Source organism: Carcharhinus amblyrhynchos, chromosome 7, assembly GCF_965287045.1.
Source record: "Carcharhinus amblyrhynchos chromosome 7, sCarAmb.v2.hapA, whole genome shotgun sequence".
Taxonomy (NCBI): Eukaryota; Metazoa; Chordata; class Chondrichthyes; order Carcharhiniformes; family Carcharhinidae; genus Carcharhinus; species Carcharhinus amblyrhynchos.
In genome coordinates, this window is record NC_137330.1 from 58,008,955 (window position 1) to 58,021,637 (window position 12,683).

Below are 12,683 nucleotides of genomic sequence, written 5' to 3' on the forward strand. Positions count from 1 at the left end.
GATGGGGGCTTGATAGAAATCTTCCCTAGTTCTTCTGAATAGCCTGTAGGCTTTAATTGCCTTTATTCATTCTTAGGAGCAGAGATTTGTTGTCTCCCAGCTTCATGTATGAATGTGGAAATGTGACCACAATGTGTCACATTTCCACAGAAAGATTGAAATTGGGCTTCAGGATGCATCTAAATAATTTTGGGGAAAAATAACTAAAACTTAGCTTTTCGATGGTGGCCAACTCCTAGGGCACTATCCACGCCATGAAATCTCGAGTGGCACATGCCCAGTGCCTAATCTACTCAAATTAGCTCAATTTCTCAGACAGATCCTGAATCTGGTCTTGGACTCCTTATTGCCTTATGAAAGGGACCTAACATCTGTTCTAGGTGAATACCCTGAATGCCTGAAAATTGTAGATGGGTCTTGACACAGATCACAACTCTGCAAAATTGGTCATTTTTATCCATGTTTTACATATGTTGCACTGATAACCAACTTCTACCCCTTAGTATTTCATGCTTTTGTTGCATGTCTTCAAGATTAAATATTCTGCAGTTTCAATGCTGATAGATGTATGTAGAAATGCAATTAGTTAAACACCCCAAACATTCTTTGTTTTGTACTGTTCTTGAAATAAGCAAAATAACATTCTGATATTTAGTCCACCACTATCCTTAAACTGTTTTTCAAATGTTGGGAAAGAGATGTAATTGGACAACAAGTGCTAAACATTTACCTAGTTATGCTAATTGTACCTATTGTATGTTGACATTTTAGGTGCAAGTTCAAAAACTCGTAACAAAGCAGTACTATGGAAATACGAAGAACTTTTTATTTACTTGAAAACCTTGCTTTTCATTTCAACACTCCTGAAAGGTTACAATCACCTTGGGGTGTTCATTAAATGTGTTCTGACATTCATGGGGGCATCTGTAGAAGAGCCCCCTAAAAAGCAATAACCTAATAAGGTGCAGTGTGATTAGTAGCGAAACACAGCTTAGTTGGTACACAAACTAACACACAATAGACTTCTTGCAAAGACAATGCTATGTTACAGAAACAATAAAAATAATATTTTTAAAAAAGAGACTTAATGAAACCATTGCTTTATATGACAAATAATCATGATTATTTAATCACAAAAATTTTCAACTTGTGTCTAAAGAGTTGATTATATTTGAGTAAAGGGATTTTTAAAGTTAAGTTGTGTTTGTGAGTGTGTGCCTTTTGCAAAATCTTAGAGAAGGCACAGGTACAATTCCGTCACAATGATCACAATTTTGAACAATAAGACACAATTCTGTGCACAACCCATATAACAGATATATACCAGACATACATATATAAGGCAATTAATTTATAAAGTATTATTACTAGCACCCATTCAGTGGCAAAGACAAGTAATAACACAAACAATGTCCAACACTAGTATTACTCATAATATTAATATTCTAACTATACACAAAAGCTCTAGGTACTTGGAAAAAGCAGTCAAATCTCATTATTACTAGCTAATTGTTTCTTTAGTTTTGCAGGTCTGTATTTTAGGAAGGGGGCTCTTAAGCATTTTTGACTTCAGACATAACTGTGATCCATGGAACTACTTCCAGGATGACTAAGACAAATCTCTTTGGCAGTAGAATGCCTCCAGACTTGGTTATTTTGGCTTGGATTAGATTTTAAAAATGCCAAAGCTAAGCAGAATTGAGTTCAAATAACAATGATCATCAAAAAGCCATCTGAATGGGCAGGGGGATGGGGGGGTGGGTGTCCAACATTGTCTTTGGAAATCACAGATTTCTTCACTTTAATGGAGTTTCATGGGATTGGTGCCTACAGATATTTAAATCATTGTTTTGATGCAATGAGGTTTGACTGTTTCAGCTTGCAATATTTCTTCATTCAGAATGGCCACATCTTAACAATGGATTTATTCACTGGCTCATTTTTGTATCCTTTCAGCATCATTTTCTCCATTTTCCTTTGTGGCATTTTTGTACACAGGCAACCTAATCCCAATATCTTTCCCTATAAGCATTTTCCTTCATGTGGTTTTAAAAAGGAAAATCCATGAAAGTATAGTAGCTGAATTGAAAGGCTGAGCAGAAACTCAGCAAGAAAGTTGTTTCTCACAACATGCTGGAACACCACAGAAGCACTTACTTATACATTAAACACAATGGTCATTACATATTTTTCATCATCTTTGATAGATACGATTAACTGAGCAAAGCAAAATATGTGTTTAACCAAATAAAAGCAATACTTATGGTATTAAAATTGATAGCTATTACAAATATTTTGTTACATGAAAACTGAAAATATGATTGAAAAGCATAAAACTTAGTTTATTTTACACTGGTTTCTAATCCAGTTTATCTAAATGTTAAATATTGTCTGTATTTCTCACAATGGAGTAGAATCGAAAAGGCTAATTTATTTGTTCTGAATAATGATACGGTTCAGTGTAGTTTTTAGGTTTACTCAATTATGTTACCAGAATCTACATTCCGAAGGGGATGAAGTGAGCCTTTTATTATTACAACATTAAGTAACTTATAGACCATATTTTTCCAAGCAGATACTTGGACACCTCTGATTGTCATGCTGAAGTGTATGTTACTAATGTTAAGTAGCACAATATAAGAAAATGTCAAAAGTTTTTAAAAATCCTATGTTTATGGAAATTTAGTTTTTTTTTAATGTATACCACAGTATGGGATAACAGGTCACCTTGCACAGATTGAAGCATAAATCTGTCATGTAGCAGCACGATAGGGGTCCTTCAGTGCAGCAGGTGATATCATAAATATGGTCTATTGATACTTATCCTGGAAAGATAAGTGCAGACTGGAAAACACATGACTGTGATAATACTTATTTATCTATCTGCCTTTATATTCATGTTATCATTCATTTTTGTTTTAGTAAGTATATTGTACATAGCTTCAATCAGTACATTGTATCAATATTAAAACAGAGTGATAAAATACAAATTACAGTTACACCCTTTCACAAGATTATATTAGAAGATGCTGACATTATGTACTGCACATTGATATAAATGAAAATTAGTCTTTCCCCCAGTATTGCCTATACGTTTTCTACAAATAGTCTCACAGGATTTTCATCAAGGATGTCATTGGCAATTCAGTGCCAAAAAAGTAAAACTCAGACTATTCATTAACCTTTTCAGTTTCTAACCAAGTCAGAGAACACAATAGATGTAAGCACAATATGCCTCAAGACTTAACATCTAATCTAAAGTTGGATCAAGCATTTATATCAAATCATTTAGAACATTAGGTTTCTATGTTCTGAATCACTGAAATGTATTTACCTTGGAATTATAATGCCAAACTTTTCAATTATTTGTGGGTTTTACTAATGTCATTCTGACATAAATGGATGCTTTATGATATGATCAGACACTAGTTTGTATGTTGCAAACAGGCATTCACAGAGTAACTCCTTCCATCCTATTTTGGTAGGCCTTAGAAACACAATCGGGGGCTTAAAACAAATGCTCCTGTGACTGACAGACAAACCTTCCTTTCAATAGAGTACGGCTGTAGCAGAGAGCACTAGATGATACTTGACTGAAAGTGTACACCAGTGTTTCAATTGGACATTGCTGGTGGCAGATCAGGGCGCCTGGTTTGAATTATTTTTGGTTTTGGAGAATTCTTCGGTTCATCCTCATCCTCTGCTTCACTATCACAGACGTGGACCACCACACTAGGAGTTGATTCTGTTCCTGCATGTAATTCGTACTTCTCTCCTGTAAAATCAAAGACAAAGAGGTTACAAATAGGTTAATTAGCTTCAAGGTGAATTCCACCTCAAAGAAAAGTCTTAGAGATACTTGGTTGACTTATTTTTGTGCTACTATCAGTGATGGTCCATAACTCCTGGTTCTCCAGTGTCACATTTAGAGGATACTCCCCCACTTCTCCCTACCAGTCTCCTCTCAGCACTCTCTAGTGCCCTCATAGTCTCCCCCACCCTTCCTCCTACACATGCTCCCCTTCAAACTGTCTCACTCCCAGTCCTCCGCCACTTTTCTGAACTACTTATCTTTAAAACTTAACTTTTCCCTTTCAATATCTCCTTTTAAAAACAAAGGAGGCATTTCTTTCATTCGAGCCCTAGTTACTTCTCATTGGGTGTGCTTCTCAACTCCTGTCTCACCCCTGAGTGAGAATAGTGAGACGAGATAGGGGCTTTGGAATTTCAACGTGGGTAAATCCATCCAGAGTGGCAATTTGCTGGAGATCAGCACCCTGAGGAAGTTTCAGGTTGATGCGTTTTCCTATTTTAGTGAGATATGTTGAAAATCACCATCACAATGCTGCTGTTCGTTCAGTGTGTATTACACATCTGTATGCGAGTTTGACAAAAGCTTGAATTTTTAAAATTATATGGGTGAAATTTGGTGAAACGCAGCAGCTCAAAAAGTGCTGTTTAAAATTGTGCTCTTGACAAATTATTTGCTGTGCCACAGGCAGGAGTGAAGCACAAACCTTCTGAAGTGAAGCCTTCTGAATCAGAAGGCGTTTGACGAGGTGCCTCACAAGAGGTTATTACAGAAGGTCAGGGGGCATGGAGTTGGGGGTAGGGTGTTAGCGTGGATAGAGGATTGGCTGTCAAATAGGAGGCAGAGAGTGGGGGTCAATGGGTGCTATTTGGATTGGCAGTTGGTGACTAGTGGAGTGCCCCAGGGGTCGGTGCTGGGGCCTCAGCTATTTACCATTTATATAGATGATCTGGAGGAGGGAACCGAGTGTATGGTGTCGAAATTTGCTGATGACACCAAGATTGGTGGAACGGCAAATTGTGCAGAGGGTGTGGAGAGTCTGCAGAAGGATCTAGACAGGCTGGGCGAATGGGCCAGGAAATGGCAAATGGAATTTAATGTTGGCAAATGTGAAGTTGTCCACTTTGGTAGGAATAACGGTAGGAAGGACTATTACTTACGTGGAGAAAAACTGCAGCATGCGACAGTGCAGAGGGACCTCGGGGTCCTTGTGCATGAGTCGCAAAAACCCAGCTTGCAGGTGCAGCAGGTGGTCAGGAAGGCGAATGGCTTGCTGGCCTTCATAGCGAGGGGGATTGAATATAAAAGTAGGGAGGTCTTGCTGCAGCTGTATAGGGCACTGGTGAGACCGCAGCTGGAGTACTGCGTGCAGTTTTGGTCGCCGCACTTACGCAAGGATATTTTGGCCTTGGAGGGAGTGCAGAGGAGGTTTACTAGGCTGATTCCGGAGTTGAGGGGGTTGAACTATGAGGAGAGGCTGAATAAACTAGGCTTGTACTCGTTAGAGTTTAGAAGAATGAGGGGAGATCTCATTGAGACATATAAGATGTTGAATGGGATGGATAGGATAGAGTGGAGAGGCTCTTCCCGCTCAAAAAGGACAGTAGGACTCGAGGGCACAGCCTCAAGATAAAGGGGGAGCGGTTTAGAACGGAGTTGAGGAGGAACTTCTTCACTCAAAGGGTGGTGAATCTCTGGAATTCTCTTCCCGTTGAAGTGGTGGAGGCTGCCTCGCTCAATATTTTTAAGACGCGGGTTGATAGGTTTTTGATAGGCAAGGGGATTAAGGGTTATGGGGAGAGGGCAGGAATGTGGAACTGAGCCACGACAGATCAGCCATGATCTTATTGAATGGCGGAGCAGGCTCGAGGGGCTAGATGGTCTACTCCTGCTCCTATTTCTTATGTTCTTTGTTCAAACTGTACAATATGAACACTGCAATAGTTTAAAATGAACAACAGCAGATCATACCCCTTTTCACATCTCTTCCCCTTTTTATTTCTAATCAATATATCTGGAATAGATGGGCAGAAACTAGACCTGGCATATGTGAATGTGGAGCCTCCAACTCCCCAAACAATGTCAGTCAACTAGGAGAGGGCCAGGGTACAGGAACTCTTAAATCAAGTATGTTGATTTCCTCATCCTCCAACACTATAGCTGGTGCTCTCTACTACACTACTAAAAATGGATTGAGGCGCATAAGTGATTTAGGAATTTTGTGGGATTGATACAGAGAAACTATTCCCCTGGTGTCGATCAGGGCACAGTTTCAAAATTAGGCCAGGCCATTCAGGAGTGAAATCAAGGAGAACTTAAGTATGCAAAAGGTAGTGAAAATATAAAACTCTCACCTCAAAGGTTGTGGATTCAGCATCAATTGAAATGTCAAAATTAGGTTGACATATTTTGAAGGGATATAGATCAAAGACAGGTAAATGATATATATTTTATATGTACACACACATATACTCAAGGGGCTTTACGGCCTAATCCTGTCCATATATTCCAAATTAGAAAAACAGTAATAACTTTAATGACCTAGCTATCAGATTCACAGGTCAATGTTTGTCTGGCATGTCTCTATTCACAGTGAGCATTCTCAGTGGCCCTGAGACCCAACAGTTCCTACCTTACATGGTTAAATTTGAGCACTCTATCCTAGACATTACAGAAATAGGGCTGTGTAAAATCAATCCAAAAGAGTGTGGCTATTGTGATTCTTTTCAAATTTAGAAAAAGGCAATTTTTTCCAAAATACTTTGAACAAACAAGTTCAAGATACCATAAAGTGGAAAACGTATCTGAAGAGGAGAAAGAGACGCTATTGTTTTAAAAATCAGCCTTATGGTGGTCTTATGACATATTACGTAGAATTATGGCCCACAATCAAAGATAAATGATGGCAGCAAAATAAAAGGTTATATTAGCAAAATGGAACAGCTACAGTTATGACAGGTTTCTTTAGATTAATGTGCGCTTCTGAGGTCAAGCAGTAAATTTGAAAGGTTGCAACTAATTGAGATTGAAACATATAAGTGATAGTTCGCCATACATGCCTGTGTGTCAGAATCTGTATCAGTCCAAATTTCATTGTAATATACTGGGATTATTTTGTGACTATCTCAGTGATATTCATTTAAGAGTCTCTTTTAAATATTTTATCTAAAGTTAATTAGAGCAATTTTTGTTAAATAAATTTTGTGACCAAAATGGATGCTTCATTAAAATGGAATTATGTGTACCTTGTGCATTACAGCTGCTGCAAGAAAGAAAGTATTGTATTTATATAGCACTTTTCTTGACCACAGTACATCCCAAAGCATTTTACAGCCAATGAAGTTCTTTTTGAAGTGGAGTCACTATTGCAATGTAGGAAACACAGCAGCCAATTTGTGTATAGCAAGCCCCCCAAACCAACAATGTGATAAGGGCTAGAAAATCTGCTTTTGCGAATTTGATTGCGGGATAAACATTGGTTAGGGCATTGGGGATGACTCCCGTTCTTGTTCAAAATAGTAAAGTAGAATCTATCGCATCCATCTGAGGGTGCAGATTGGGCCTTGGTATAACATCTCATCTGGAAGACAGCGGGTGAGATTCTCCAGCCATGCTTTCTCCAAAACCGGAGAATCCCATCCGAGGTCAGTGGACCTTTGTGGTCTACCTGCTAGCTTGTATGATTCCCATCGTGGGCGGGACAGGAGAATTCCCCCCAGCATCTCCAACCATGCTGCATTCTCTCAGTACTGCACTGGAATTTCAGCACTGATTTTTGTGCTCAAGTCCTAGAGTAGGAATTGAACTCAAACAATTAAAACTGAGGCAAGAGTTACAGCTGCTTCTGTAATAAATAGATTTTACAGCATTATGCATTCTAGTTACTTCTAGCCCATCAGCCAGTTGCTGGTCACTCCTGTATTTGCTGCTGAAATCATCATCTACGTATTTGTCTCCTTTGAACTGAAGGTGTTAGGCTGAACAGACCAGCTTAACATCCTCCATAAATTTCAGTTCATCCAATCCTGCCCATGTCCTATGCTGCACCAAATTCCATTCACTTGTCACCCCAATGCTCGTCTTCGAGCTTCGAGTCCCTTAAGGCCTCCAATTTAAAATTCTCACCCTTGTCTTTAAATCCCAATAAGACCTTACCTTCTTCATTTCCAACTGTTTTTTTAACTCTGCAATACTCCGACACCTTCACCTTCTTTTCATTCTGATGTTTTGTACATTCGCTTGTTATTTCATCTCACCATTGGCAGTCATGTCTTTAGCCATTCATACTCTGGAATGTTCTAACTGCTTCTGTCTCATATCTTAAGACCTTCTTTAAAGCCTGCAATCTTGACCATGCTTAGATTACCCCTCCTAATTTCTCTTCTTTCTGCCTTGCATTGATTTCTTGGCAGATTACACCATCTGTTCAGTGCTTGAGGACATTTTTCTACAATAAAGCTTCAGTATAAATGTTGTGGCTTAATTTAGCCACAGTTTGTGCATACTAATGACTCTCCCACATTATCAGTGGATGATCTGGTGATTAAATTGAGATTCAGCTGACATTTGGAATGGTGGCTCCTCATCAGAAGTGGAAGGATCAATCTTCCACATTATATTTATACCACCACCATCACATCTTTAGAGGGAAGTGTCCAGGAGTAGGTTAGAAAGTCAGAGGCCATACTTTAGGTTGGTACAAACTCATCTAGAATTCCATGTGCTGGTGAGTGGGGTCACTGATGCTGCTGATCCCAGTCTTGTGTAAACACCATTTTCAACCAGAAAAAATTCGTCCAGTTGCAGCTGACTCCCTCAATTACCCCAACCTCTAGCAGCTGTTGCCACTTTTTAGGAAATAGGCACACAGCATCTGGAAAAGAAATTAGAGAGTGCAGGTGGAGGTTGCTACTAGGTCTAAAATGAAGTTAGAACAACAGCCACAGAGGATGGAAGCCACTGCTTCTATATATTAACTACTGATTCACAGAACTGAACTTTTAGCCTTGAGTTGGGGGAAGGCATGGAGTGAAGCCAATGTGCCCGTTTGCTGACTCTATCAGTCATCTTTCCTGGTGACAGGATTGGGGGAAGGTTGTTAGGGCATTTTTTTATTTTAAATTTTAAGAAGTTAACAGGATTAAATTGTTTCCCTTGGCAGAGAATTCTAGAACCAGGGGACATAGATATAAGACATGAGGAAAAACACAGAAGGTATTTGGTGTCTGGAATTCACTGCCTGATTTGGTGGTGGAGGCAGAGACCTTGAACTCTTTTAAAACACACCTGAATCTGCTCTAAGCTACAGGGCTGTGGGCCAGATGCAGGAAGGCGACATTAGAAAAGACGCTCGGTGTCTTTAGGCTGGCATGGACAAGATGGACTAAATGGTCTCCTTCTGTGCTGTGACTTATGGTTCCAACTTGGGGAGAAAGCATTTTCATCTCAAGGCTTTTCACTGAAATGGCAGGCTGCAGCTTCTTCAGAGCTGGAGATCCTCCAATTGGCCCTACAGTTCCCTATAGCCAAAAAGAAATTCCACAATAGAGCAATTATCTATAATAGGTCAATTACCCTTCATGAGAATGATTCCTGCAGAAACATTGTTTCTTTGGATTTTTGCCAAAATTTGCTATCCGAATAGATGACGTTTTCTCTTAAACTTTCTGTGACATTGCGTTGTATTGTAACACATTACTCATGCTAAGTATGGCTTGGAGCAGTTTTTGGAGATCTTTGTGACTGATCAGTCAGATCTGTGCTTGCCTAACCAGAATGCCATGCTATTGCCATCATTCTTTCATTGCTCAGGTGTTCTTCCTACATTACAGTAGTAACCATTCTTGCTTTGGTTTATGATGCTTTGAGCATCCTGAAGTTGCGAAACAGTCTATATGAATCAAAGCCTTAATTTAAAACATTCATTTATTCCAATCTTTACATTTGTTCAGCCTAAAATAATCTTCCAATTTAATATAGCTGAATGTTGCAGATAGATGTCATTCCATCACAGAGGACAACAACTGTAACAACCAAGTGTGAACTCAGGGAGGAAGATCTTTAGGAAGTCTGGAATGCCATGGAAAATGGAGAAGATGAGAAAGTGGCAAATTTCCTGCCAGCACATGCTTCGTTATGAATTTCTGCTTCTCTTCTTTCTCATCCTATTCCCTAAATGACTTAGTGCCAGAAAAGTATAATGTTCAAGAACAAAAGTAACTTTCATTCAAAGAGACTTCCATGCACATGCAACAACTATCCAATGAGATAAAACTAAGCTGAAGTGCTGGACCAAGTTTGAGAATACAGAATAACACTACTTTCAGGAGGAGACTCGGATATGTTTGTTTGTTAAAAATCTGGTTTCACTGATGAAGAATGTTTTTGTCAGAACTTTATATAGAATTGCACAGCACAGTGACAGACCATGTTTATATCTATGTTTATACTCCATGCAAGCCTGCTCCCCATCCATAATAAAATTTTGCAATTGAGCACACGGCTACAAGAACTGCAATGTATAACTTCCTAGGATGTTCAGTTATAAAACCGCAATTTTCTCAAACTACTATTTGTTATCCATGGGGAATGAAATAAAATTGATTGCTCACTAAAATAAGGTACTGATCACTTCTGTTAACACACCTACAGACAGTGTATTAGCTTATGTTGCAAATACTCAGAGTGGTAGCATGAAATGACCTTACACCAGAAAATTAAAGAGCCGTTGTGACCTTGTTAGTTCCCAACAGTTCTCTGCCTGTGGAAAGGTTTGGTTGTAAGTCTGGTCGCAACGTGTAGCTTAACTCTTGTAATTGCATCATTTGTAAATCTGAAACTCCAGAGCCACAGCTCTTCGGCCTATTGGAGACATGTGTGCTTTTGTCTAGAGACTTGGGATTACTGGCAAGTGGTTCAGGCTGTTTGGCATCCTGTGATTGATCTTTCTCATTTTCCTCTGAAAAGTGCGTACATTAGGGCATGTCTTTTGAAAATCTAAGAGTTATTGGGAAAAGAGACAGTAACACAATTGCCACTAAAGGTCCTGAACACCTGAGTGAAAAACTGATACACTCATTCCTTAGCAATGCTGAATGCCCATATTAAAATTAAATGTTGGTGGCATAGATCATAGCAATTAATAGTGCTAGACTTCCTTGGGGCAGCAAGGGTCACAAAGCTGCACCAAAAAGCTGGGACTAATCACATTTCTGTTATCTAAGAGACCCTCAGCTGCATATTAGGTCCAGGCAACAGCTAATTAGCTGCCATTGGAGCTTCTGTCCCTTCAAAAGCTGGGAACCTGCCTCAAAGAGCTGCTAATCAATAAAATGGTCCTTCAATTAGAATATTGCCACTGGGAGGGCCCACCTGCCACTGATAACATGGCAGCAGTGGTGGGAAGAGTTCCTCATTGGCCATTTAAGTGGCACAACTGGTGTCTAGATGGAAGGGCTGTTTTCTACGTTCCCTGCCATTGGCAAAATTCCATGGTGACAGATAGCCAATGGACACTCCATGCCCCAACCCCACCTCCCTTAAACATTTTATGTGCCCCTCTCAGTCCATCACCAGGGGGCTGTTAAGATCCAGCCTATCACATGCATGCCTAAATTACAATTTTACTTAATTATTAGAATGAAGTGGCAGCTTCTTGGTCCACTAAATTTACCACTGGAAATGGATATTTTTCTGCAAGCAGAAGGAAAACTGTTGTGACTGTGTTCCTCTTTTTCTAAATGGTAATACTAATTCTAACTGGTATGAACATCAGATGTTATCAACTGGAAAATCCACCCCAATGTCGCAGATACTCTGAATCGTAATGCTGGAAGCAAACTGTTGGTGAAATATGTGATTCATTCAACAGTAATAGCTGAGTAATGCTACAATTTTTAGACGTATCCTTCACAGGGAATGCAGTTATTTATGCTGCTGTGTCTTGTGAATTAATATCTATGGAGGCTGAATTAAAATTGCCTAACGCATAAGTGTTTTTTTAAATCATTTCCTTACTGGGGATCAGTTTGAGGACAAGCCTCAAGTATGAAAATAACTTCACTAATTAATGTCAGGTAACAACTCTTTTCTGTCACATCACATTAATGGAAAAAGGAAAAACTTCCATTCATTATCCATTAATTATACAGAGCACTCCCAGGTCGCTGAATGCTATGAGTTTTATTTTTATTGGATTGCTTTTGAAAGGCTCTGCAATATACTCATAAGAAAGAGTAAACTGCTGTCTCCTCCTCCTCCCATGTTGTATTTAGATGAATTATGTGCTGAATTCTAGTCAGCTCTGTGTTGTTGACTCACAATGTATTTAATGTAGTCTGAGCTCAAACTGGCACTGGAATTAAAAGTATTCTGAGCCACAACAGCTGCTTGTGAAATGAACCTTTCATTGAAACCCAGAAATGAAGGGCAGTAACTGGGACAAAAGTCCTGCAGGAAATCCTTCCTGTATTTTCATATGCATATGACAGTCTGGATCTTACCAGAAAATACTTCTTCTGCTGGGTGTTAGTTTTGTGAATGCTGCACAAAATCTTGATTTCTGACAAACCCAATTCCTGGGTGAAAAATAAGAGTTGAAGAGTAACATTTCCAGACTTAATCTTTCTGCAGTGTGCCAGCTGTAAAACTGTAACGTCTGAATGCCAAGGGCTCCCACCTAAAACAGGTCTTCTGCCATATGAATATGCCAATCTGGCTCCTAATACTTCTCCCAGCACAATGTCAAATTTGGATTTAAAGTGACCTAACTAGTGGTCCTTAAAGGGACAACTGGAAGCAAATGAAGAGCAAGTAAGGTTTAGTTTTTTACTTACCTTAGTAAGGGCTTATGAGGAGCAGCAATGCTTCAGCT

At 39.3% G+C, this 12,683-nt stretch overlaps 1 protein-coding gene across 4 annotated transcripts in view; it reads right to left on the reverse strand.

The window, feature by feature from the left end:
* Positions 1-804: 804 nt before the first annotated feature.
* Positions 805-12,683, reverse strand: part of LOC145344976 (calcipressin-2-like) — a 274,038-nt gene continuing 262,159 nt past the window's right edge. For all 4 annotated transcript variants that reach the window (XM_080192391.1, XM_080192389.1, XM_080192392.1 and 1 more), the window contains one exon: positions 805-3,775. In XM_080192391.1, coding sequence (XP_080048517.1) covers positions 3,615-3,775 — 161 coding nt within the window. In that variant the 3' untranslated portion in view covers positions 805-3,614. The remainder of the gene's footprint in view (positions 3,776-12,683) is intronic.